Genomic DNA, 27714 nt, shown 5'->3' on the forward strand with positions numbered 1-27714 from the left:
ATTGCCTTAAAATTGCCTTAAAATGGCCTTAAAATGGTTTGTAGTGAGAGAGTTGTGAGTTGCTGCCTTGCCCGAAAGGAACTTCCATCTTGGGCGGTTTCCAAAATTTGCCACGGACATCCTCCCTCGTCCACGACGTCGTGGACGGAGCAAACAGGATGTCCATCTGTCGCCGGACTGGTCGGGGCTTCCGTTTTTGTCACTTGTGGAACGTCCAGCTTATGACGAATGTTGAATCTATTTTTGATCCATTTTTATTTATTTTAATCTATTTTGGATTCGTTTCTATTTATTTTTTAAGTCTATTTTGATGCATTTTTATTGATTTTGACCTATTTTCGATCTGTTTTTGATCTCTTTTTTTATCAGGTTTTATTGATTTTGATCTATTTTCGATCTATTTTTGTTGATTGTGATCTCTTTTTGATCAGTTTTTTAATTGATTTTGATCTATTTTGGGTCTGTTTTTGTTGATTTTGATCAATTTTTTATTGTTTTTTGTTCATTTTGATCTGTTTTTATCTGTCTTTATTGATTTTGATCTATTTTTGATCTGTTTTTGTTTATTTTGTTCTCTTTTTTTATCCGTCTTTATTGATTTTGATCTATTTTCAATCTGTTTTTGTTTATTTTGATCTATTTTCGATCTGTTTTTATTGATTTTGATCTATTTTCGATCTGTTTTTGTTTATTTTGATCTATTTTAGATCTGTTTTTATTTATTTTTTATCCATTTTTGATCTTTTTGTTGTTGTTATTTGTGCACAACATGGTCAAAACTTGAAATTTCATTTCCATCAAAATGACCACCAAAGCATTCAATCCAATTCAATTTTCATCCCATCAACTTTAAAAAAAAATCCCCTTTTCTTTCACCACCCAATAAAAAAAATCACCATTTTTTTTGCCTATCACTGAAAAAAACTAACAATTTCCCTTCTTTTCCAGCTCTTCTCAAGCAACACCATCCAATTATCAGAATCCCACGCCACCCATCCTAGCAACCTCTCTTTCCCACCTTGGCCCTTTTTGCCCCAAAACTCCTCCTCCCCCCCTCCAACCTCTTATCACGCCCCACCTGTGCCCCCCACGGTCCCCTTCCCTGCCTCCCACCACGTCTACGGAGTGGGTGCCGGCTCCCTCCCCCAGGGCTGGGAGCGAGGAGCTGGGGGAGGCGCTCGACAAGCCCCTGGAGAACGATGCGGAGGGCGTGTGGAGCCCCGACATCGAACAGAGCTTCCAGGAAGCCCTGGCCATCTACCCGCCCTGCGGACGCAGGAAGATCATCCTCTCTGACGAGGGCAAGATGTACGGTACGCCCCGCCCCCTTCTATCTATCTATCTATCTCTTTGGCTTTTCCCACAATGCAACACTATTTACGTTTGTACTCACAATTTACAAGGTCCTTGGTGTGTACCAAAAATAGGATTCATTCCATTTGTTTTCATTAAAATATATCGTAATGGTGGCTACTATTTGAGGAAATACAGTAATTTTAATTTGAGGATGTTTTTCTTTGTTATATTAATATTTTTATCAGGCTAAAAACTTTGGGGGGGAGTATTTTGGGGGTAAAAGTCAGTCTAATGTTTGAACCGTAATCCCAATTTACGGTTTTATGGAATTCTGGCATTCTCAAAATGTCAGGTTCACTTCACCGTAGAATAGGGGGAAGGAATATATGGCTCAGGAGCCACATGTGGCTTGAGTAGCTTAAAAATATGGAAACCACTGAGAACCGAACGCACCAAAACGAGCATTGCAACCTCTTTTTATTGATTACCAACAGCATAACAATGTTGTCAAAATAATTCAAAGACTTTTTAATACTTTAAAAGTGGTGAAATGACAAAAAATACACACATTTTCATGTTTTTTGACTTTTAAAATCTAAATATGGTGTCAATTGTATTTCTGTACCAGACAAGGTGGGCTAACTACGGCCCGCGAGCCACATATGGCCCGTTAGGCTTTTTAATCCGGCCCGCCGACGTTGTCCAAATAATGTTTTTTTTTTCCCAAGATGGCGCCGTCACGCGGAAGCCATTGGCAATAGCTCTGTCCACTCTTGTTATTTTTTGGTGTTTTACAGCCCCTCTATCTTTTTTTAAATGACATTTTAATATTTCTTAATACATTCCTTCTTACTTGACTTTGTACTTAATACTTTTTACTTTAATAATAAGTGATGAGTATGTTAATACTTTAGTCCTTTTTTTCCTCTTTATCTTTCATATGTACTGTTAACGGATGTACTTTTTTAGATGTATCCTATCTTCTGCTGACCTCGCCCATCTGCAATTTTTAGGGTGCGGCTTATACGTGGAGGCGGCTAATATGCGACAAAATATTCAAAATAATCAAAAATACAAAGGGAAATTGAACTATTGCTCACATATTTATTTTTAGCAGACAAAGGACAACCAATCATAGCTAAGTTTTAGCAATTTCTTCAACCAGCTAGCCTAGCATGCATGTTTTTTTTAGAATGTAGAAGGAAACTAAAGTACCCACCCTGTGAGGACAAACCAAGGATTGAACCCTTGACCCTAAAACTGCGAGACCAGGGCGCTAACCACTTGACTTTTTCCCCAACCCGAATAAGAGGTTACTCTACGGGCAAAGTGTGTCTTAGGGGGCGGGTGTGCCTACCAGGAATGGCATGCTCTCCGGGTAGTCGGGGGGGTTCAAGGCAGCTCAGTTGTAACCCTAAACCAGAATAGACGTTTACCCTTTGAGGGCCAGGAGGGGGCGGGCTAATAAACACCAAGGTGGACAGCACTAGCGCAGTCTTGCGTGGCCTTGGCCTTAGTCCAGATTTCACACACCTGTCCACTCAGCGCCAAAGGCTATTTTGAGGGATTTACCTTGGTGTAAGATACAGGTGTCAAAGTGGCGGCCCAGGGGCCAAATTTGGTCCGTCGCATCATTTTGTAAGGCCCGGGAAAGTCAATGATGAGTGCTGATTTTTTGTTGTAGGATCAAATTAAAATGAAGAGTATAGATGTATATTATTTTTTTGATTTTCTAGCTTTTAAATTAATAATTGTCATTTTTTAAATCATTTTTTCTGTGTTTTTAGTTCAAAAATTATTTTGTAAAATCAAAAAATATATTTAAAAAAATGCTAAAATAAATATTGTTTTAGATCTATTAAAAACGGAATATTCAGGGCTTTTAATCCCCTTTTTAATCCATTTTTTAAAAATTATATAAATATTATATCTAAAATGATCTGATTTATATTACATTTCCTGATTTTGCCTCTTTTAAATTAATAATTGTAATGTTTAGTCAATTTTTTCTGTGTTTTTAGTGCAAAAAATATTTTGTAAAATCTAAAAATAAATTTAAAAAAATGCTAAAATAAACATTGTTTTAGATCTATAAAAAACTGAATATTCAGGGCTTTTAATCTAGTTCTTTTAATCCATTTATAAAAAAAGAAATCAAAATATTCTATCTAAAATGGTCCGATGTATTTTAAATTTCCTGATTTTCCCCTTTTTAAATTATTAATTGTCATTTTTTAATCCATTTTTTTCTGTGTTTTTAGAGCAAAAATTATTTTGTAAAATCTAAAAATATATTTAAAAAAATGCTAAAATAAACATTGTTTTAGATCTATAAAAAACGGAATATTCAGAGTTTTTAATCCAGTTCTTTTAATCCATTTATTTAAAGAAAATCTAAAAATTATATCTAAAATGGTCCAGCCCACAAATATTAAACAGCAAAATATGGTATGACTTAAAGTTATGATTCTTCTCCTCAGATGGTATTTATTGACAACCTGGGTTAAGCGGACATGTTCTTATCTACCGAAAGAAAATGCATTTCTAATCCGCCCATTCCCGGCTTTGAATGCCTCTTTGGGCGGAGCCTAACCGTCTTGTTGTGACACTTCCACATTTAGTGGGATGCCAACTTTCAACCATTTCCCCAAAGCCACCCCAATATTTCACTCTTAAATGCCACTTAATCGGCATTTAAGGTCGCCGGTGAGCAGCCAATCGAGTCGCGGCGGCAGCTAAAATCAATGTAAAGCCACTTTGCGGGTCTTTAGCGTCCCTTACGCCGTCGCCACGGCAACCAACCGATCTCCCACATTTTCAAATCAAATGTCGACAAGGTGACGCGTCAAAAAGGCCGTTCGGTGGCCTTCTACCGAGACAAAAACGGGAAAAAATATTACCATCTCCACTATGGGTGGGCAACCTATGGCCCCCGGGCCACAAAAATGTGACAGATGGGCGGGGTCAAAGCACAAGATAGTATACATATAAAAAAGTGCATTCGTTAACAGTACATATGAAAGATAAACAGAAAAAAGGATGAAAGTATTAACATACACATCACCCATCATTACAGTAAAAAGTATAAAGTACAAAGTAAAGTAAAAGGAAATGTATTAAGAAATATTAAAATGTCATTTAAAAAAAGGACTGTAAAACACCAAAAACAAATAAGAGTGGACACAGCTACTGGCTTGTGAGTGATGGCGCCATCTTGGGGAAAAGAAAAAAAGAAAAATAATACAAAATACCAACAAAAGCTAATTACTTTACTTTGTACTTTAGATTTTTTTACTTTACTTTGTACTTTATACTTGTTACTTTACACTTTATACTTTTTACTTTACTTTGTACTTTGTACTTTATACTTTTTACTTTACTTTGTACTTTATACTTTTTATTTTACTGTGTAGTTTATACTTTTTACTTTAGTTTTTAATGTATACTTTTTACTTTACTTTGTACTTTATACTTTTTATTTTACTGTGTACTTTATACTTTTTACTTTAGTTTGTAATGTATACTTTTTACTTTACTTTGTACTTTATACTTTGTACTTTATACTTTATACTTTGTACTTTATACTTTATACTTTGTACTTTACTTTGTACTTTATACTTTGTTCTTTATAATTTTTACTTTAATTTATACTTTATCCTTTTTACTTTACATTATTTGGACAACTTTGGTGGGCCGGATTAAAAAGCCTAATGGGCCGTACATGGCCCGCGGGCCGTAGTTTGCCCAAGTCTGATCTACACTGAGCAAATAGCGACATACTCCAAATTTTAGGTCAAATTCCCCAACCAATGGCATTCTTGGACTCGTGCGAGTCACGGCGTGGATGGAATGTGTGTACGCCATTGTGATTTCTGTAATTGAAGCGAATATTTTGGCCCCGTATTTTGGCCACCTCGAGATAACTCATTAGGGACGGCGTCCAGGATTTTTGGGTCTGTTAAATTTGACACGCGTCCGCCGAGGCAAACATTTCCTGCCTGGCGGGCGGGCGGGAGGTTCTCGGAATTGGAACGCGTGGCAAACTCGGAGTGGAGGTCATGTCATGGAATTATGGGAAAAAATGGAAAAAGTGCTGTTGAAAAATAATTATGGGTTGATACAATTTTGGGCCGGTGGGTAAGTGGTTGGGATTTTGGCTTCACAGCTTTGGGGCCTTGGGTTCAAATCCAGGATGGTCCTTACTGTGTGGGATTTGCGTTTTGCCTATGTGGGTTTTCTCTGGGTAGTCCAGTTTTCTCTCACAACCTGAAAAATGGACATGCTAGGCTAGCTGGTTGAACACAGGTGTCAAAGTGGTGGTCCGCGGGCCAAATTTGGTCCGCCGCATCATTTTGTGCGGCCCGGGAAAGTAAATCATGAGTGCCGACTTTCTGTTTTAGGATCAAATTAAAATGAAGCGTATATATGTAGATTAAATTTCCTGATTTTTTCCCTTTTAAATCAATAATTGTCATTTTTTAAATCATTTTTTCTGTGTTTTTAGTTCAAAAATCATTTGTAAAATCTAAATATTTATTTAAAAAAAGCTAAAATAAACATTCTTTTAGATCTATTAAAAAACTGAATATTCAAGGTTTTTAATCCAGTTCTTTTAATCCATTTATTAAAGAAAAAAATCTAAATATATCTAAAAAGGTCCCTTGCTCTAAATTGCCAAGCCCTAGCTATGATTGGTTGTTCTTTGTCTCCTTGTGGCTAGCACGTCGGCCTCACAATTCTGGGGTCAAGGGTTCGATCACAGGTTGGTCTTCAATGTGTGGAGTTTGCATGTTTTCCCTGGCCTTCTATGGGTTTTCTCTGGGTACTCCAATTTCCTCCCAAATCCCAAAAACAAGCATGCTAGGCTAACTAGTAGAAAACTCTAAATTTCTTAACCCTAGCTATAATTTATTCTCATTTTTCTCCTCTTGCTCTGTGATTGGCTGGCTGAGAATTCACCCTAGTCAACTGGGATAGGCTGAAGCACCCCCAGTGAGGATAAAGCAGTTCAGAAAATGAATGAATCATTTTTCAGTGTGTTATTTCAGCTGTTTGGTTTGCTCTCGGAGCATTCGCTAACAGCTGCGAGAGCGGCTTTTATCCGGGATTTCGGCGGTTCTGTTCATGCCGGAGGGGGCGGGGTTTCAAAAAAATGGGGGAGGGCTTTCATTTCATTGAACGTTGCGAGTCAAGTCAACAAAGCTTTCCCCAATGCTGACGGGATTTTGGCAAACAAAGAATTTGCTCGCCCGCTAAGCTTTTACGAGCCCGTTGTTGTTGTTTTTTGCGCCGCCATTAAAATATGTTATGCTACTTTAGGGAGGGTTGGGAAAAAATGTTAAAGCAAGAGGGAGTCCTCACACTCTCGTGTAAATGTTGACAGTCCGGTGAGAGATTCACAGCTAGTTTTGACCTTTGCCTTTTCAAAATGGCGGCTTAAATAGCTTATTTTCAATCTTTTGTTGCGATTGATGGCGATAAATGGCCACCAGGGGGTATTACTGTCCGTATGGGCCTGAATATAAGACGACTCTTTCTTTTTTTAGACTCAAGTTGGACTTTTGGAACACTAAATTCAATTTTTATACCAAAAATAATGACGTAACATCTAGAAAAAATATTATAACAATATAATTAGGAAAAAAACATGTTATTTTGTCTCATTGAAATCATGCAAAAACTGTCGATCACATCTTAATATGTGAACATTTAAATTTGTATAAATATGTATACAAAATGGCCACGATAAATGAAAAAACGCAAAATCGGGTCACCCCAATTAAACCAAAAATATATATATATATATTTTTTACCTCAGTGCCGAGTTCTAGTAGTAAAAAGGGGGAGTGGCTTCCGCTTGAAAGTTTCAGCATAGATTTTCACATATTATGAAAAAAATTGTAATTAACAAAAAGAATTCCAGAAAAAAATGTGATGTCGTGAAGCCGTGATACTTGAGGGATTACTGTAGTGCCAAATGAATGCTAATTATTTTTTCTCGCAAAAGTAACTTCATTAGTTGAAAGCGTTCCCGTCTCATTAGCGTTGATATACGACACTCGTCTTTCCGGAGAACACTTAACTGAAATAACTACTCGGCGGAGGGTGGGTGGTGGAGGTAAATAGCTAGCACCCTACCGAGAAATTCCGTCCGTCTTAATGCGCCTTTCTTGAGCAAACATGGACCAAGACAAGGGTTGGGAACCTTTTTAACCGAGAGAGCCACAAAACATTTGGATTTTCAAATGTTATTCCTCGAGAGCCAAATTCGACAGGTCATAAATAGGTTAATAAATAAATAAATATATACCTAAATAAATATATAAATACATGAATTTATAAATAAGGTTGTTGCTGAAATATATATACATATACATATACATATACATATACAATAACATATACATATACATATACATATACATATACATATACATATACATATACATATACATATACATATACATATACATATACATATACATATACACACACACACACACACACACACACACACACACACATATACATATACATATACACGTATATAAATATATATATAATTATTATTTTTTTCTTTCATTACTTCACTGTTTTTATAATATATATTTTTTTACTTCAGTGCTGAGTTTTAGTAGCAAGTGGAGGAAAGGGGAGTGGCTACCGCTTGTGAGCTTCAGCATAGATTTTCACATTTTTATGAACTTACAAAAAAATATTTAATTAACAAAAAAAAAATTCCGCCAAAAAAAAAACAATGTTGTGAAGCTGCGCTAATTGAGGGATTACTGTAGTACTTTTTCCACCTCTACTCTATACATTTCCTGGGTATTGGACTCAGATTCTCAAAATTTGGAGTCACATGCTAAAATATGTGATCGGAATAAATTAAGATGACATCATTCATCTAAAAGTGAACAATTGGAAATGAGAGTGAAGTAGTACTTCAGTGTCAAAGTGCCACAATCCACACTTGTACTTCCACGCCGGCTGCGGATCGACGCGCATCAATTCGTGACGGACGGCTCAGACTCGCCGAGCAGGTGGCGAGCGAGCACAGGGGGGCTATCGGATCCCCCGGACCCGATCCGACTGGGACGGCGTTGGCCGTGGCACCAAAAGGGGAGCCGCTCTTGTGACGATGGCGGGCAGCTGGCGAGTGTGTGTCAATGTTTATGGAATATGCCTTTACGCCCACAGTAAATTGTGGACTTGTTCCGAGCACTTGGGAGATGAACATCCAAAAATTTGCAATTACAGTTTTAGAAAATTCAACAAGAAAATAGATGTTTCTTAAAAAGTCAAATTTTTACTCAGCAATCCGGTGGTAAAGTGGTTTGTGTGTCAGCCTTGCAGTTCTGGGGTCGTGGGGTTGATCCCAGATGGATAGTTTTCATGTCCTACAGTAATCCCTCGATTATCGTGGTTAATGTCGACCAATCATGGCCACGATTTACAAAAAAACAGCAAAGTTGGGTCACCACTATTTAAATAAATAACCAAATAAATGAATAAAATAAAAAATATAATAATAAAAAAGGAAAAATGTAAGAAGCAGAGGACAGGGGAGGGGCCTCCGGGATTGCGTGGTTTTTTTTTCGGGTACTCCGGTTTCCTCCCACATCTAAAAAAAAAACCATGATGCTAGGCTAAGCTAGCTAGCTAAGAACTCTAAATTACCTAACCCTAGCGATGAGTGATTGGTTGATTAGTTTCCTCGTGCCCTGTGATTGGCTGACGACCAATTCAGGGTGTTCCATAATCAGCTAGGATCAGCTCCAGCACCCCTCGCAAGCCTTATGAGGATGAGAGGTTCAGAAAATGAATGAAAATCTTCACATATTGTTTGGTATTGAATCAGAAGGTCAATCTCAGTGTCCCAGTTGATGGATATTGTTGGAAAAGACCAATCCGTAATTCGTTTTTTTGGGAAATCCCCAAAACAAGCAAAATTTTTATCTATTTTGGAAAACGCCAAATGTTAATATATCGTACGTAACCTTGAAATCCAAAATATGTATGAGACCCTCCTCCTACGAATACTCGGGGAAGGTCCCGTCTAAAATACTTTCCGACGCACTCAGAAGATCAGAGACCGGTCGCCCGCTTAGAGATGAGCTCATACTTTCGGACCAAAATGATCCAGACGGGCCACTCGTGCCAAGCTGGGCTTAGTTGGATGCGAGGAGGGGGGGGTTTTCTCAAGGGCGTGCTAAATTAGAGTGCTTACTTGCATGTATTTCCACTCCCATTCCATAGGGGGCAGTGTTGCAGGCAACAAAACGGATCTATTGGATGGTGATAACGAAAATTTCGGGGAAAAAGTGAGCAATTTTTGTGTTGGCTATGATGATGGCGCTAGAAAAAGCACACCCACACGATGACCACTCAATCCTGGGACCAAGCGGGTCATAAATCTGCATGAATGAGCCAGTGTGATCCATTCGGCTCAGTACATTCCTGGAATTCCAATGGACTGACTTGTGGATCTGCTTCTCAACAGGTCTACGTCCAAGAAACAAACTTTTATAAATCCTGATATCTCTCATCGCTACATCGTGGTTGCGCCACATGCTTTTTTGACAAAATGTGACAATGGAAAAATGTATATAAGTATATATATGGATATAAGTATATATATGTATATATGGATATAAGTATATATATGTATATATGGATATAAGTATATATATGTATATATGGATATAAATAAATATATGTATATATGGATATAAGTATATATATGTATATATGTATATAAGTATATATATGTATATATGTATATACGTATATATTTGTATATATGTATTTAAGTATATATATACATGTTTATATGTATATAAGTATATATATGTGTATATATGGATATAAGTATATAGATATGTATATATGTATATATGTATATAAGTGTATATATGTATATAAGTATATATATGTATATATGTATATAAGTATATATATGTATATAAGTATATATATGTATATATGTATATAAGTATATATATGTATATATGTATATAAGTATATATTTGTATATAAGTATATATTTGTATATATGTATTTAAGTATATATATGTATATATATTTAAGTATATATATGTATATATATTGTATTTAAGTATATATATGTATATATGTATTTATGTATTTATGCATATATGTATATATGTTTATATGTATATATGTATATATGTATATATGTATATATGTACATATGTGTATATGTATATGTAGATTTATGTGTATATGTATATGTAGATTTATGTGTATATGTATATGTCGATTTATGTGTATATGTGTGTGTACATGTGTACATGTGTGCATGTGTACATGTGTACATGTGTACATGTGTACATGGGTACATGTGTACATGTGTACATGTGTACATGGGTACATGGGTACATGTGTACATGTGTACATGTGTACATGTGTACATGTGTACATGTGTACATGTGTACATGTGTACATGTGTACATGTGTACATGTGTACATGTGTACATGTGTACATGTGTACTTGGTTATATGTATATATGTATACCAGAATCAACAGTGTCAATAGAAATATATTTTAAAACAAGCTGTATACCTTGTGTACCTTTTTGCAAAATATGGCTTTTGTATAACCAAAACATTTTTATTCTTTTTTTTGTCACAGGACGAAACGAGTTAATCGCCCGCTACATCAAACTTCGCACTGGAAAAACGCGGACCAGGAAGCAGGTTAGTCCTTTCAACCTATTTTAGAACCTTTCGGAGATCCTTCTGGGTCGTGGCCTCCCTGAACCACCTGGTCTTGGCTCGGGTTCCCTTTTCCCATCGCTCGTTAGAAGCGGCGAGATGCGAAGGAATATGCTGGCGTGGATTTCCCCACGGATTTTCAACGCCGTCCTCAAACGTGACATCGAATACGGGGTGATGAGGGACGCCCTTAGGGGACCAGAGACGGATGCTGGGACACATTCCGATTCACATAACTTTATTGGTCCGAGCATAGGAAACAAACACACAAGTTATGTTACAAGATATGTAAAAAAATGGCGTTTTACAGATGTTACAAAACTGGACCTTCATTTTTTTTGTCCTGGAAGTTTTACTTTGAAATGAAGTTTTATTGGATTTTGCAGTTGTAGGTTGAAACTCATTTAGTGGATGAAATTAGAGATATTTTTCAGTAAAAATACATGAAGTTGAACAACATTCCCTATTTTTTTGGTGTGTTTTTCAGGTGTCCAGTCATATCCAGGTTCTAGCACGAAGGAAGGCCCGGGAAATCCAGGTGAAGCTCAAGGTACGCTACGTGAGTCAACCTTTTTTTTTCTCCTCAACATATCATTGACATATAAAAAAGTGCATCCGTTAACAGTACATATGAAATATAAACAGAAAAAAGGACTAAAGTATTAACATACTCATCACTTATCATTAAAGTCAAAAGTATAAAGTACAAAGTCAAGTCAAAAGGAATGTATTAAGAAAAATTAAAATGTCATTTTAAAAAAGATGGAGGGGCTTTAAAACACCAAAAACAAATAAGAGTGGACAGAGCTACTGCCACTGGCTTCTGCGTGACAGCGCCATCTTGGAATACAAAAAACAAACAAACAAACAAAATAAATATTTGGACAACGTCGGCGGGCCGGATTAAAAATCCTGACAGACCGAATGTGGCCCGCGGGCCGTAGTTTGCCCATGTCTGCACTATATGCAAATGCCAAACTTTGTCTCGTATCTCAAGACGAAAATTTGCTCAAAATTTGCCTCGCATCTCAAGACAAAAATTTGCTCAAACTTTGCCTCGGATCTCAAGACAAAAATTTGCTCAAAATGTGCCTCGCATCTCAATACAAATATTTGCTTTTATATTTTACTTGTATCTAAAAATAAATATTTGCGAAAAAATGTACCCTTATGTCAAGATAAATATTAGCTCAAAATGTGCCTCGTATCTCAAGACTAATATTTGCTCAAAATTGCCACGTATCTTAAGACAAAAATTTGCTCAAAAATTGCCTCCTTTCTCAAGACAAAAAATGCTCAAAATTTTACTCATATCTCAAGACAAAAAATGCTCAAAATTGTACTCCTATCTCAAATAACTCATACGTCAAGGGCACTCTTATATCAAGGTATTACCGTATACCGTTTAATCCCCGAATCGAGACGGGCATGTTTTCACATTCCCTTATAACCAGAACGCGCAAGCTAGCGGCTAACGTGATTGTAGCTCCTAATTGAAGCTTTTAAATGGGCTTTTTCATGGAACACATTTCAGGAAAAGCCCAAGGCTTTTAATGTTGACCTAAACGCAATTGTCAAGGAACAAATGAATCCCCCCCCCCCTGCATTATTACCCTCAAGGTATGAGCGCTCCAAAGCGCCCCCTATGTCATCCCAGTCTCTCTTAATACTTTGTCAGTTTACATTTGCCTTGGACGCCAGCCATGGGACTTCAGCTGGGATGGAGGGGCTTAGCGCATAGGCCATTTTGAAATACTCTTTTGTGGTAACTGAGATGCGGACCCCCTGCTTGGACCTGCTGCCATATATTTGAGCTATGCCCTTGGGACAGCCAGCTTTGGCAGGAAGAATGCGGCGGGCGGGCGGGTGGCAGCGCCGTTTGAAGGACGCCGTGCTTTTAGGGAACCACGGCGGATTTAGACAGAGAAGTATCGCATTGCCACAATGAACAGAAGAGAAGAGACGTTGTCAACGTTAAACAACACTAAAACCAATTGAAACCGTTTATATAAGCAAGAATGCAAAAGTATTGAAAAGAAAGCCAAATATGCACCACCACTGTCAGATAGATATACATTAAAAAATGACAAATGCCTGAACTGGGTCAAGTATGTACATGCTACTTTAGTTTAAAAAATCTTCTGTAACAAAGCTCCGCCTCCACTGCAAGATTTTGGAGCAAAAAAAATCCAGGACATCAACAAGGGCTGGCTCTAGAGGTGACTGTGTAGTTCCCTTAAAAAAAAAGTTAGTGCTAAATTAGCCAAGGCAGCTTCTGTACTTGTTTGTATGTTTGTTTGTATGTGTGTGTGTGTGTGTCTGTTTGTATTTATGTGTGTGTGTTTATGCGTGTGTTAATGTTTGTTTGTGGTTATTTTTGTTTGTTTGTGGTGGTTTGTGTTTGTGTGTGTTTATGTTAGTGTGTGTTTGTGTTAGTATGTGTTTATGTTAGTGTGTGTTTGTGTGTGTTAGTATGTGTTTATGTTAGTGTGTGTTTGTTTGTGTGTTTGTGTGTGTTTGTGTGTGTTTGTGTTAGTGTGTGTTTGTGTGTGTTTGTGTGTGTTTGTGTTAGTGTGTGTTTATGTTAGTGTGTGTTTGTGTGTGTTTGTGTTGGTATGTGTTTATGTTAGTGTGTTTATGTGTGTGTGTGTTTGTGTGTTTTTGCGTTTTTGTGTGGGTCTGTGTGTGTGTTTGTTTGTTTGTGTGTGTTTGTGTGTTTGTGAGTGTCTGTGTTAGTGTGTGTTTATGTTAGTGTGTGTTTGTGTGTGTATTTGTTTACCTTCAACCTACACAAGGGACTAAAGATGGAAATTAGCCCTTAGCAATAATCTTAATTTTTTTTACATGTATATACAGTACTTGTTATTCATTTTGCGACATTAATAAACAAATATGATAATTTTTTCAAATTTTTGTGCGTTTCTAACATCTTTCTTACACAATTGGAACATGTTGACCAATTTTAAAGGGTTTAATCGTGGTGTTACATATGTGACGACCATGGAACAAATTCGGGAATTTACATATAAAATACACTTCTACTTACAAAAAAAAAGCAAGCTACAAAAAAAGTTCTGGAACCAATTCATTTCATAAGTACAAATATGACTATATATTCATTAACACAAATATAAATATGTTAATTAAAATGTGCTGTCCCTTTAAATAAATCAAACTCAATGATGATCTGACTATGTCAGTTCCCTCCTGTTGATGGGATTACAGCATTACCCACATTTTTTTTAACAATTACATCATCTGGTGACCCCGGTTCGTCCTCGAACATAGCCCGCTTGTCGCCACCCTGCCCGAAGCCATAAACAAAAGTCGTGACCTGCGCAAGCTAGCTGGCCTTCAGCCTTTCGGTGCTCCGCTTGGGTTACCATTGAAGTGAGGGGTGCCTGATCAAGGTTCTCCATTTGCCTGACTGTGGCCCCTCCCCCATCTCAATCCTCCTCCCACAGGACCAGGCTGCCAAAGACAAGGCACTACACAACATGGCCACAATGTCCTCGGCCCAGATCATCTCACCTGCTGCCTTCCAGAACAAGATGGCGCTACAGGGGCTCTCAAGGCCGTCATACCCCGGAACTGGTGGGGTGAGTTACAAGTTATGAAATCACAAACAATGTATTAGTGCCTGTGTATAGATTTTTTTGGGGGGTAGTTTGAACACAGGTTACAGATTTTACCGTATTTTCTTGCATATTAGCCGCACCCGCATATAAGCCGCACCCTGACCGGATGTTTGGTCGCCGGTCTTTTGGTCGCCGGTCAAATGTACTTAGATATTAAACAGTACTTAGATATTTGGCAGTACTTAGATATTTGGCAGTACTTAGATATTTAGCAGTACTTAGATATTAATCATTACTTAGATATTTAGCAGTACTTAGATATTTAGCAGTACTTAGATATTTAGCAGTACTTAGATATTTAGCAGTACTTAGATATTTAGCAGTACTTAGATATTAATCATTACTTAGATATTTGCCAGTACTTAGATATTTAGCAGTACTTAGATATTAAACAGTACTTAGATATTAAACAGTACTTAGATATTAAACAGTACTTAGATATTTAGCAGTACTTAGATATTTAGCAGTACTTAGATATTAATCAATACTTAGATATTTAGCAGTACTTAGATATATAGCAGTACTTAGATATTAAACAGTACTTAGATATTAAACAGTACTTAGATATTTAGCAGTACTTAGATATTTAGCAGTACTTAGATATTAAACAGTACTTAGATATTAATCATTACTTAGATATCAAACAGTACTTAGGTATTAAGCAGTACTTAGATATTAGACAGTACTTAGATATTAAACCGTTCTTAAAAATTAACCAGTACTTAGATATCAAACAGTACTTAGGTATTAAGCAGTACTTAGATATTAGACAGTACTTAGATATTAAACAGTTCTTAAAAATTAACCAGTACTTAGATATCAAACAGTACTTAGATATCAAACAGTACTTAGATATCAAACAGTACTTGGATATTTAACAGTACTTAAATATTAACCAGTAACCGGGCATGTGGCTAATATACGAGAAAATATATATTTTTTGCACTGATTTTGTGCGTGTGTTAGAAAGTGAGAGAGATTCCATCAAAAAAAGGGGCTCTAATCCACAGTCTCTTGTTTTTCTTCCAGTTTTGGCACGGGCCTCTTCCAGGACAGCCGGGAGGCCACGAAGAGTGAGTGAAAGCCCTTTCTTCACGCTCCTATCATATAATTCGCATCTCATCCGATCCGCCGAATACGTACGGGATGTATTTCAAATGTGGGAGGGGCCAAATTAAAGCGTGTCCGCCCATGTAAATGATAAAGTCAGCTGTCAGACTTTGGGCGCATGCCGCAATGCCCCTTTGCGCCTTCGGAGGTCAGGCGCTCCAATTAGTCCACCAGACGGGGTCACAAGTTAGTGATAGTGCCTAACATACCATCTCTCTCTTTCTACCCCCCCCCCCCCTACAGCATTAAGCCCTTCTCCCAGCAGAGTTACGCCATTCAAGCATCAGGCCCCGCCCCCATAACAGGTGGGCATGCTCACATCGTTCCGTTGTGTTGACGGAGTGTCTTCGTCCCGGGAAAAAAAAATATGAATATGAGAATGTGTGGGGAAGATGATGAGGATGATGATGGCAAGTTGCATGTTCTTAAACTGGAAAACTCACTTTGCCAGGTTATGAAAGCACAGCAGGGCTGTCCATGTCACCTGGCGCCCCACCCTGGCAGGGGAGATGTATTGCAAGCTCCAAGTTGCGGATGTTGGAGTTTTCCGCTTTTTTGGAGCAACCTCAGGATCCAGAGAATGTGAGTAGGCAAAGAAAATTGGATTTTTAAGACTTTGATTCACAGAGTTTGAAACATGTGACTATTCATTATTGTATTTTCGGTGCTTGGACGTTTGGTCGCCCGGACGTTTGGTCGCTAGGACGTTTGGTCGCTAGGACGTTTGGTCGCTAGGACGTTTGGTCGGTCGGACGTTTGGTCGGTTGGACGTTTGGTCACCCGGACGTTTGGTCGTCGGGAGTTTTGGTCGCCCAGACGTTTGGTCGCCCGGACGTTTGGTCGCCTGGACGTTTGGTCGCACGGACGTTTGGTCGCCCGGACGTTTGGTCGCCCGGACGTTTGGTCGCCCGGACGTTTGGTCGCTAGGACGTTTGGTCGCTAGGACGTTTGGTCGCTAGGACGTTTGTTCGGTCGGACGTTTGGTCGGTCGGACGTTTGGTCGGTCGGACGTTTGGTCGGCCGGACGTTTGGTCGTCGGGAGTTTTGGTCGCCCAGACGTTTGGTCGCCCGGGCGTTTGGTCGCCCGGACGTTTGGTCGGCCGGACGTTTGGTCGCCCGGACGTTTGGTCGCCCGGACGTTTGGTCGGCCGGACGTTTGGTCGCACGGACGTTTGGTCGCACGGACGTTTGGTCGCTCCGGGCGTTTGGTGGCCCGGACGTTTGGTCGCCCGGACGTTTGGTCCCTTTTGGTCACCTAATTTTTAGCATTAAAAAAAACATCCTGATAGAAGATTTTTATCCTTATTGTCCAGCAATACTGTGAACTGATTGGATATCGGGAAAATAAACTTTAATCTGTTGTCTTTTTGTGTTTGTTTGTCTTTTTTTGCCAGTTTAACAAACACCTTTTTGTACACATCGGTCAATCGAACCCCAGCTACAGCGACCCCTACCTGGAGTCTGTGGACGTCAGGCAGATCTACGACAAATTCCCCGAGAAAAAAGGAGGCCTGAAGGATCTTTTCGACAAAGGGCCGCACAACTCGTTCTTCCTCGTCAAATTTTGGGTAAAAACATCCTTCTACTTTTACATTCTTATACAAATTACCGACGTCCCCAGAGCCCTATACCCCCATAGGTTCCCTACCCCATCTATTATAGCGTGTACCAATAAAGGTGAAGTACAAGTCGTACTCCTGTTAATGTTTTCCCGCACCTGTCGACCCTCGGCGGCGTTGCGGTGTTAACGGCGTAAATAGTGGAGCCAAAGGACGTGAACGCCAATTCGGCAGATGGCGAGGAGTCCACAAAGCTCGCTTTTGCTTTTTCCGCATTGATCTTTTTGCACTGATAAGGATGATAAAGAATGTACGCCAAGGGTGTCAGATTCGGGTTGGTTCGCGGGCCGCTTTAACGTCAACTTGATTTCACATAGGACCATTTTAGATATAATATTTAGTTTTTTTAAATAAATGGATTAAAAGAACTGGATTAAAAGCTCTGAATATTCAGTTTTTTATAGATCTAAAACAATGTATATTTTACTTTATTTTAAATATATTTGTAGACTTTACAAGATGATTTTTGAACTAAAAACACAGAAAAAATGATTAAAAAATGACAATTATTGATTTAAAAAGGGGAAAATTAGGAAATTTAATATACATTGGCCGTACCATTTTAGATATAATATTTAGATTTTTAAAAATAAATGGATTAAAAGAACTGGATTAAAAGCCCTGAATATTCTGTTTTTTTTTATAAATCTTAAACAATGTTTATTTTAGCTTTTTTTAGTATATTTTTAGATTTTACAAAATGATTTTTGAACTAAAGACACAGAAAAAATGATTTAAAAATGACAATTATTTATTTAAAAGGGAGAAAATTTAATATACATCTATATTTATCACTTTAATTTGATCCTAAAACAGAAAGTCGGCACTCATTAATGACTTTCCGGGCCACACAAAATAATGCGGCGGGCCAGATTTGGCCCCCGGGCCGCCACTTTGCCACCTGTGATGTAAACCAAAGCCGCCGTTGTAAGACTGGCCGTTCTGAACTTCTCCCGAGGAAATGTGAGCTTGGACACCTGTCCCTGCGCGATGATGCCCGTTCCAACACTTTTGCCACCCTCCTCCCTCTTAATGTACTTATTTATAGCGAAGCTCCGCCCTCTTTTAAAGAGACATACACCACAAAACGAGCAGAATGCAAAACTGAGATGGTGACATTAGACTTCCGCAAAAACTTTACAACATGCAGACGTTTTGGTTAAATTCCATATTTTTTTATCATAACGTCAGAGATTGACGTGGTTTAAGCCCCGCCTCCTTGACCAATTCAAGACACTGTAGTGACAAGGAATTAACAGATTATCGTGTACATGGTGTGGCATCAATGGCGGGGCAATAAGTCAGCCTACTTTATGTTTGTCTCTTATAAAACTATTTTTAATATCGATTCCCGAGTCGGGAGCTCAGACGCGGAACTTTAGACGCTTAGACAAGCTCATAAGTCCACGTCTACTTTGCGACAAGCTCTTTTTCTGGCTGTCAAAGTGCAACTTTATATCGTTCAATTTATCGTTTACCATTAGCGGTAAAGATATATTTTTTGTTGATTTATGGGAGCACAACAAAGTGGATTTTTTAAAAGTTATAGATTAATCTAGAATGTTGTTTCTGAATACATGATACTGAATATTGAAGCCTAAATTTAAGAAATGACAGAAAATTGATTTTTTAAAAAATTGAAGCCATTTTTTTAACCATAGAAAAAACAAAAATGATACAATTTATATCATTTTATCATTTATGTATCATGTTTCATGCCCAAAGTCACAAATCTGTAAAATTCTTTATTCCAGGGTTGTCAAAATATTTTTTTGTCATGGTTTCCCTCTCATTTTACTGCAAACCCATAAAAATATTGTTGTAAAATCTAAAATATATTTTAAAAAAAGCTAAAATAAACATTGTTTTAGATCTATAAAAAACTGAATATTCAGGGTTTTTAATCCACTTGTTTTAATCCATTTCTAAAAAAAAATCTAAATATTAGATCTAAAATGGTCCGATGTATATTAAATTTCCTGATTTCCCCCTTTTAAATCAATCATTGTCATTTTTGATACATTTTTCTGTGTTTTTAGTTCAAAAATATTTTTGTAAAATCTAAAAATATATTTAAAAAAAAGCTAAAATCAACATAGTTTTAGATCTATAAAAACGGAATATTCAGGGCTTTTAATCCACTTCTTTTAATCCATTTATAAAAAAAATATATTCAGTCATCATTCCGAAACCGAGATCTTCAAAAATTGCCAATATTATTCTTGCCCCAAGTGGAAAAAATACATTTTTTCCAGCGGTGACCCACGTTAGGAAACCAGTTGGCATGGCGACCGTCCATGTCAGGCAAATGGCCCTCCACCAAAACCATAATTGAATTCCCAGTAAGCTTCCCCGTCGGCCACTGGCCATCTCGATGTAGCCCCTCCCTCTCATGGTCGCTAGCGGCGGCGTCCTAACAGATTGTCGCAGGCTTTTCAAGTGCCCGGCGAATCCGATTTGAGGCGCCTCTGCTAAATTGTTGCACAGCCGGCCGGCCCGGCGTGATCGAATCAGCCGACGATACGCCGCTGATTGTAATTGGATGAATTCCCTCGCAGGCCGCCAGGCGAGCGGCGGCGGCGCTCGGTTGAGGCTCGGCCGGCCTCCGGCCATCCAGACAAATGGAGGAATTACGCCGTGCCTGTTCCGAGGTGAAATGAGGAGGCGGGGCCAATGGAGGCGGCGACGGCGGTGGCTTAATGGCCCGTTAGAAAGCGAAGGGGGGCGGAGTCTAAACGGTTAGGAGGTAAAAGGGCGAGAGGATGTCAAGAAATCTCATTTTTATTATATTTATCGTTTATTTATTTACCGTATTTACTCACGTATAAGCCGTATTTGTCGGAAAAAAATGACTGAAGCAAGGGTACGGCTTATATGCGCACAAAAAGAAATAAAACGGATTTTGCATGAAATGGTTTTCTACCACATTCCAAAAAGATGTATGCTAGGCTAATTATATGCTAATTTTCCTTTGCTATGAGTGACTTGTTTCCTCCCACATTCCAAAAACATGCATGCTAGGCTAATTATATGCTAAATTTTCTTTGCTATGAGTGATTTGTTTACTCTCTTATTCCAAAAACATGTATGCTAAGCTAATTTTATGCTAATATTCCTTTGCTATGAGTGATTTGTTTCCTCCCACATTCCAAAAACATGGATGCTAGGCTAATTGTATGCTAAATTGTCCTTAGCTAGGAGCTATTTGTTGTTAATATGCTAAATTACCTTACCTTTGCTATGATTGGTGGTCCTTTATCTCCTTGTGCCTTGTGATTGGCTAGCCTGTAGTTAGCTTGGATAGGCTCTAGCACCCCTAGTGACCATTGTGAGAATAAGCGAGTGAGAAAATTGATAAAAATATTGCTTAATACATCAGGACTGACTAACATTATATGACAGTTAGGAGCTAATTATAGATTTAATCATAATAAATCAGAATATTTTTTTGAAGTTTTGACCATATATTTGCATGTACTTTTGATTTTATGCAGCATTTTACTAGATTTAAAGTCTGTAATGGTCATTTTTTTCCAAAGATAAATAATTATTAGAATGGTGAATAGATTAAACTGTTTTGAAAATGTTATTTATACTTATTATATTCCATCACTTAGTGGAACTTTAGGCAAAAGTGCCCCGTCAGTAGGACAAAAAAATTCTTTAGGACTCCAATGGAGGCCATCTTATATCTCGGGAATCTTCAGGTTGTTTTGAAGGCGTTATCCAAGGTCAACAAAGATCGGCACTTTAGATTCCTCCTGGCTTATCGGAGAATTACTCTCAAGCTTGGCTGAGCTGTAAGATTCTTTGTCCAACTGACACGGGAAACACCATGTGGCAAAGTAACAAGAGACATGTCTTCCAGTCCCTTTCTTGCGAGACATTTTGGACACTATTTTTTACCAGATTTCTCTTCCATGGCCTTGAAAACCAGTTTTTTTGCTCAGAAATTTGAAGTATGTAGTTTTTTTTAGTGGGATTTCTGTCTTTTTTGCAGGCGGACCTGAGCGTGAACCCTCAGGACGACAGTAGCTTCTTCTACGGTGTTTCCAGCCAATACGAAAGCTCGGAGAACATGATCATCACCTCGTCTACCAAAGTCTGCTCCTTTGGCAAACAGGTGGTCGAGAAAGTGGAGGTGAGGAGGTCTCAAATCTGTAGTTGACAACTGCTGGGGCTTTCCAAAATGTCAATTTTTGGGCTCATTAGGAGATCTTATGTCGTTTTTCTTATGGAGGAACAGCCATCTGTTTTCAAAACACTTCATATTTAATGTAAACATTGGCCCAGGCTTATATTTCGAACCAAAAGACAATTTTGTGCTATTAAAAAAATCTCTCGTGAAAAATGGATGTTTTACAGAAAATAAAATTGGTCTATTAGGATCCGACAGTTGTTTCTGACTACCATAAAAAAATTCAAATCTCTACGTTGCACGGTTTGGACAAACGTAGCGAGAGAATCTTAACATACACACTCTTGTAAGCGGCTATGAACTTTTTTTTGTTTTTTGGTATGCAGGAACAGTCATCTGTTTTCAGAACACGTCATTTGTATTGTAAACAAGGGCCCGGCTTATGTTTCGACCCAAAAGACAATTTTTGCGCTTTAAAAAAATTCTCTCTTGAAAAATCAGTGTTTAACAAAAAAATAAATTTGTCCATTATGATTCAACAGCCGTTTCTGACTACCATAAAAATAATCAAATCTCTACGTTGCACGATTTGGACAAACCTAGCGAGAGAATCTTAACATATACACACTTGAACTTTTTTTTGGTTTATTTTGGGTACTAAAATGTCAATTAGCGATTCTAGAATGAAACTTGAGTACATCCACAGCTTATTGCTAAAGTTTGACTCCTGGAATTCAGACATTTTCTTTTTTTAGCATGTAAAATATACGGTATTTTTGAAATCTGAAAAAATACGGCCTTTTGGAGTGGATTGTGAGGGTCCGGCATAATTCCTGGACTGAGCTTCTTAAATCCCCAAGTGAGAGCCAAGCCCGCAATCCTGCGTGGGCAAGCATTAAATAAATTCTCTTGTTCGCAGCCCAAGATTTGTAGATTGTGAAAGACGCTTAAACACAGTTTTTCTCCATTTTAAACAATAGCCATTTGTCTTACCTCTGTTTCATATTCTGGTTCCACTCTCAAGAAACTGGTACAAATATGGCATTCAATTTCAAAACACACAGTAATACTTCCTTGAGATACCTGGAACATTCTGAGTAATTTTTTTTGCCTTGAGATATGAGAATAAGAACAAATAAGATGTTTTTACATAATGTTTTGGGTGTTTTTTTTAGAGGGTGGGATCAGATTAATTTGTATTTAGTTCATTTTTAGTGGCAAAATGATTTGATATGAGTAAATTGACATACAAGGATTAAGCTCGTATCTCGAGGTATTCATGTACCATATTTTCACGACTATAAGGCGCACTTAAAAGTCTTAAATTTTCTCGGAAATAGACTGTGCGCATTATAATCCAGTGTGCATTATATATGGAAAAAACTGAAAACCAAAAAGGAAAAACCACCACTGTCGGATATTAAATAAAACACAAACGCGTGAACTGAACTACTACTGTTAAATATGCAGATGCCATCTTGGCTTACAAAATCTTCCATCATATAGCTCCTCCCCCACTGCAAGATTTAAGACAAAAACATCCAAAACATCAACAATGGCTGGCTCTAGAGGTGACTGTAAAGTAGTCAGTGCTTCAAATCTGGAAGTCAATAGCAATTACCATATTTTCACCACTAAAGGGCGCACTTAAAAGTCTTAAATTGTCTCCAAAATAGACAGTGTGCCTTATAATACAGTGCGCCTTATATATGAAAAAATGTCATTCATTGAGGGTGCGCCTTATAATGCGGTGCGCCTTATAGTCGTGAAAATACAGTACTTGTAACAGGAAATGTTCGCCTCACTGTTTTATTCCGATCCATTTTTAATCATCTCCTGATGTAAGAATTTTTGGTGAATTCCAGTCAGCGAGCGATGTCGTGTTCAGGAAGTTGACATGAAAAATGTTTAAAAAACAACAACCCCCCGGCCCCCAAAATGACTCACTTACACTTCCCGTTAAATGGACACAATGGAAAGGCAACCCCCACCTGCTTCTGATGAATTGTACAATATAAACACACACTCAAAGACACACAGTCAAAGACACATACAGCCTTGGGTTGAAACCTGAATGGGCCTCATAATGGCAACGTGATTTGATTAGTCTTGTCGCGAGAATTATGTGCATTGTCACATCCAGCATGTCACCCGCTGCATTCCATTTATTGCATTATAAACATATTACGCTTGATCACAGCGATGCTCCAATATATCAATGCCCCGTTCTTCTTTTACTCCAACATTTATTCCTCTTTATTGACCGTTGAATTTATCTTTATCACTTACATTGGAATGTCATTTTAATGGAAGGGTGGACATTTGTACTAAACCAAAAATAGGCACTTTTTTGCTATTTGGAGAGAGTAAAATTACTACTTAGTCGCTACCGTCGTTTTATTATTAACGGTGCCGAAGCCTATCCTGGACTTAGCCTGATAAAAGTGTATTTATTTATGTATTTGAATGCATTTATTTGTTTATGTAGTTCCGTATCATTATTATATATATTACTTTATATTTCCATTTATTTATATTTATGTGTTTATTTATTTTTATTTATTTGTTTATTTATTTAGATAATTTGATGTATTTATTCTTAATTTATTTGTATTTTATTATTTTTTATGTATTTGTATTTTTAAAATGTATTTATTCTTATTTATTAGTTTTTTGTATTTATTAGTTAGTTTATTTATTTTTATTTATTTATTTTAATGTATTTATTCTTATTTAATAGTTTATTTGTATTTTATTATTTTTTATGTATTTGTATTTTTTAAATGTATTTATTCTTATTTATTAGTTTTTTGTATTTATTTGTTAGTTTATTTATTTTTATTTATTTATTTTAATGTATTTATTCTTATTTAATAGTTTATTTGTATGTTATTATTTTTTATGTATTTGTATTTTTTAAATGTATTTATTCTTATTTATTAGTTTATTTTTATTGATTAGTTGTTTTTTGTATTTATTTGTTAGTTTTTATTTATATATTTCTGTTTATTTGTTTATTTTTAAATGTGTATTTACTTATTTAGTAGAAAATGATTGGCAGTATTTCCACTATTTTCAAAAAGACAAACAAGTCCATCAACAACAACAACTACCGCAGAGATTGACGTGGGTAGCGGCTAACCGCTAGCATATTAGCATAAAGGGGAAAAAAACAATCAAATTATACTTACCAACACTGGCGTTAACGCTCCCAATGACTCCAAAAAAAATGATTGGTCTTTGGAAAGGCCGCCTACTAGTTGACATCATGTCAAATGTTAGCCTTTAGCTAGTTCCAAGCTCAGGTCTGACTCCGAAAAACAACCTTGGTCACATGGTCAGCCCTACTAACATAGTCACCACTAACATGATTTGTGTCTTTTTGTCTTTTTCAGACGGAGTACGCCCGCTTAGAAAATGGCCGATACGTGTTCCGGATCCATCGCTCGCCATTGTGCGAATACATGATAAACTTCATTCACAAACTCAAACACCTTCCCGAGAAGTACATGATGAACAGCGTTCTGGAGAACTTCACTATCCTTCAGGTACCCATACATTTTTCCCACAATCCTCTTGGGTGACAACAAATGGCTAAGATTGTCTTCATTTTAATTGGACACTACGCAGAACTGTATTATTTTCCATTTTATTAGCAAAACATAGTGCTTTACTCTTTAAAAATGGCCAAAATTCTAGTTTTCCCTGGGCCTACGTGGCTTTTCACTGGGTACACCAAATTCCTCCCACATTCCAAAAACAGGCATGCTAGCCTAACGTGTTAAACACTCTAAATTGGCTAACGCTAGCTAGCGATTGGTTATCCTTTGTCTCCTCGTGCCTTCTGATTGGCTGCCTACTGATTCTAGGTGAGCTGGGATAGGCTCCGGCACCCCCTGTGACCCTTGAAAGGAAAAAATAATTTAGAAAAAAAATAAATGAATGCTAAACTGTACAATTTAGCTAAGCTATACCACGGCATGCTAGGCTAGCTTGTTAAACACTCTAAATTGGCTAACCTTAGCTAGCGATTGGTTATCCTTTGTCTCCTCGTACTTTGTGATTGGCTGCCCACCGATTCTGGGTGAGCTGGGATAGGCTCCGGCACCCCCTGTGACCCATGCGAGAAAAAAATAATTTACAAAACATATAAATGAATGCTAAACTGTACAATTTAGCTAAGTTATACCACGGTTTACAGATTGAAGACGGCTAAAGTTCCCCGAATAAACCCACCAATTTGTGATGTACGCACTTTTGCTAGCGCACACATGCTAACACGTCGTTTAACAGCTGGTTGCGGGTTTTCCAAAAGGGGGGTTATTATCTGACTCTGATTACACTCGGCCTAAGTTGTCGGGAAGGGGCTCAAGATGGTGGACAGCGGGCATCAAAGACACTGATGGCCCGCATTCCTCTTGGCAGACGGATAAAGACCACATTGAGCCCATGTGGGTGTCCGACTCCATGACGGCACGTCATCGGGGCTCTCAATGGACTGATTTATTTTCTATTGAGCGAGACATACGCTGTCTGAGGACAATGGATACGTGTTTATAAAAAAAAAAACAGTGTCTTCAATGTCAGACAATTGTCAGACAAAATGGCGTACATATCAACAACACTGCACTTCTTTATAAATATTTGTTTTGTGCTGGAGAACTCAATCTAAAATTTAGTCTGGGGCACCACTATTGAAAATAAATAAGTAAATAAGTAATTAACTGATTAATTTGTTGGGAAGTCCAGTGGTTGAGTGGTTAGTGTGTTGGTCTCACAGTTTCTGGGGTTGTGGGTTCGAATCCAGGTTGATGCACTTGTGTTGAGTTTGCATGTGCTCGATGGGGTTGTGTTGGGTATTTTCTGGGTACTCCAGTTTCTTCTCATGTTTGAAAAAGTTGCATGCTAGGCTAGCTGATGTAACACTAATTTGGCTAACCCGAAAGTGTCTTGTGGGCCGGACCATTTTAGATATAATATTTAGATTATTATTTTTTAGAAAATGGATTAAAGGAACTGGATTAAAAGCCCTGAATATTCAGTTTTTTATAGATCTAAAACAATGTTTATTTTAGATTTTTTTAAATATACTTTTAGATTTTACAAAATGATTTTTTAACTAAAAACACAGAAAAAATGATTTAATGAGGATAAAGTCATTCAGAAAATGAATTTCTCAATTATTATTGCGCAATATCATCTTCTAATGGTGTCCAAAATTACATTATGTCGGCTAATCCAGGGGTGCTCAACATGTTGATCGTGGGCTAACAGTCGATCGCTAAAGTACTATTGATAGGTCGCATGACAGTAAAATTTAATCCGATAAAACAAAAAAAATGGGATTTGAGCTGGGAAACAGTGCCCTCACGTGTCTAAACACAATTACTACATGTCTGCACTATTTTGGGTCCTGTTGGGATCAGGTATATATAACATTAGCATACAAAAGGGCAAAATTGGCTCCTTGAAAAGTACATAGAGCCAAACAGTTCAACATATCTCATCTGTAAATCCGTCCCACACAGGTGGTGTCCAATCGAGACACCCTGGAGACTCTTCTGTGCGTAGCCTACGTCTTTGAAGTGTCCACCAGCGAACATGGCGCCCAACATCACATCTACCGGCTGGTCAAAGACTGACGAAAACGTCGCCGCAACTTCCGATAAAGTCTCCATGGCGAACCCCCTCCCCCCCTGGCCCGGGGAGCTCCGTCCCACCGTTGCGGATCATCCGGACCGGGACCGAGGCCCTGGCGTTGCTGACAGCGATGGGAAAGGACCATGATGCATTGCGGTTTCCATACCAAAGTCTGGCCTTGAAGAAAAAAAACAGACCTGCATGAGAACGTTGTCATTTGTGTTTTATTTTTAAGAAATGATTTTAAAAGTGCTTGGTATGCTTTGATAGTGTCATTCATGCATGTGCGGGAGTTGGACTGAGTCAGGGCGCCATCTATTGACTGAAAGGCGAACTGCATGAACGGAAACGGGGGCAGAAAATTGCACAACTTTTTTTTGTTTTGTCCTAGTGGCAATTGTGTGTACTACAAGGAGATTGTAAACGAGAGGATAAAGACGTTTGTGTGTTTGCTGTTTTTGATGTCTCCCGTCTTGTCTTAAGACTCCCAATAACAAAAATGGCGCATAATAATAATAATAATAATAATAATAAT

General features: G+C 37.8%; 1 protein-coding gene across 2 annotated transcripts; it reads left to right on the top strand.

The window, feature by feature from the left end:
- Positions 1-1170: 1170 nt before the first annotated feature.
- Positions 1171-27714, top strand: tead4 (TEA domain transcription factor 4). Of its 2 annotated transcripts, none has more exons than XM_077711132.1 (11): positions 1171-1313; positions 10952-11016; positions 11522-11593; positions 14499-14633; positions 15702-15745; positions 16026-16087; positions 16234-16364; positions 17177-17350; positions 21402-21542; positions 24935-25087; positions 27068-27714. In XM_077711132.1, the coding sequence occupies exons 1-11, from the start codon at positions 1307-1309 to the stop codon at positions 27179-27181; spliced, it is 1098 nt and encodes a 365-aa protein (XP_077567258.1). In that variant the 5' UTR covers positions 1171-1306; the 3' UTR covers positions 27182-27714. The 2 variants fall into 2 exon arrangements, with proteins under 2 accessions (XP_077567258.1, XP_077567260.1); XM_077711134.1 differs by having other exon boundaries at positions 11522-11584.

This window comes from Stigmatopora nigra, unplaced genomic scaffold (genome assembly GCF_051989575.1).
Source record: "Stigmatopora nigra isolate UIUO_SnigA unplaced genomic scaffold, RoL_Snig_1.1 HiC_scaffold_25, whole genome shotgun sequence".
NCBI classification, from domain to species: domain Eukaryota; kingdom Metazoa; phylum Chordata; class Actinopteri; order Syngnathiformes; family Syngnathidae; genus Stigmatopora; species Stigmatopora nigra.

What these genes read in the sequence shown, in the direction of transcription:
- tead4 (XM_077711132.1), top strand. An exon ending in TGAAGCTCAAGGTACGCTAC is followed by an intron (nt 11,594 to 14,498) that starts GTGAGTCAACCT and finishes CTCCTCCCACAG; the next exon opens with GACCAGGCTGCCAAAGACAA. An exon ending in AGAACTTCACTATCCTTCAG is followed by an intron (nt 25,088 to 27,067) that starts GTACCCATACAT and finishes CGTCCCACACAG; the next exon opens with GTGGTGTCCAATCGAGACAC.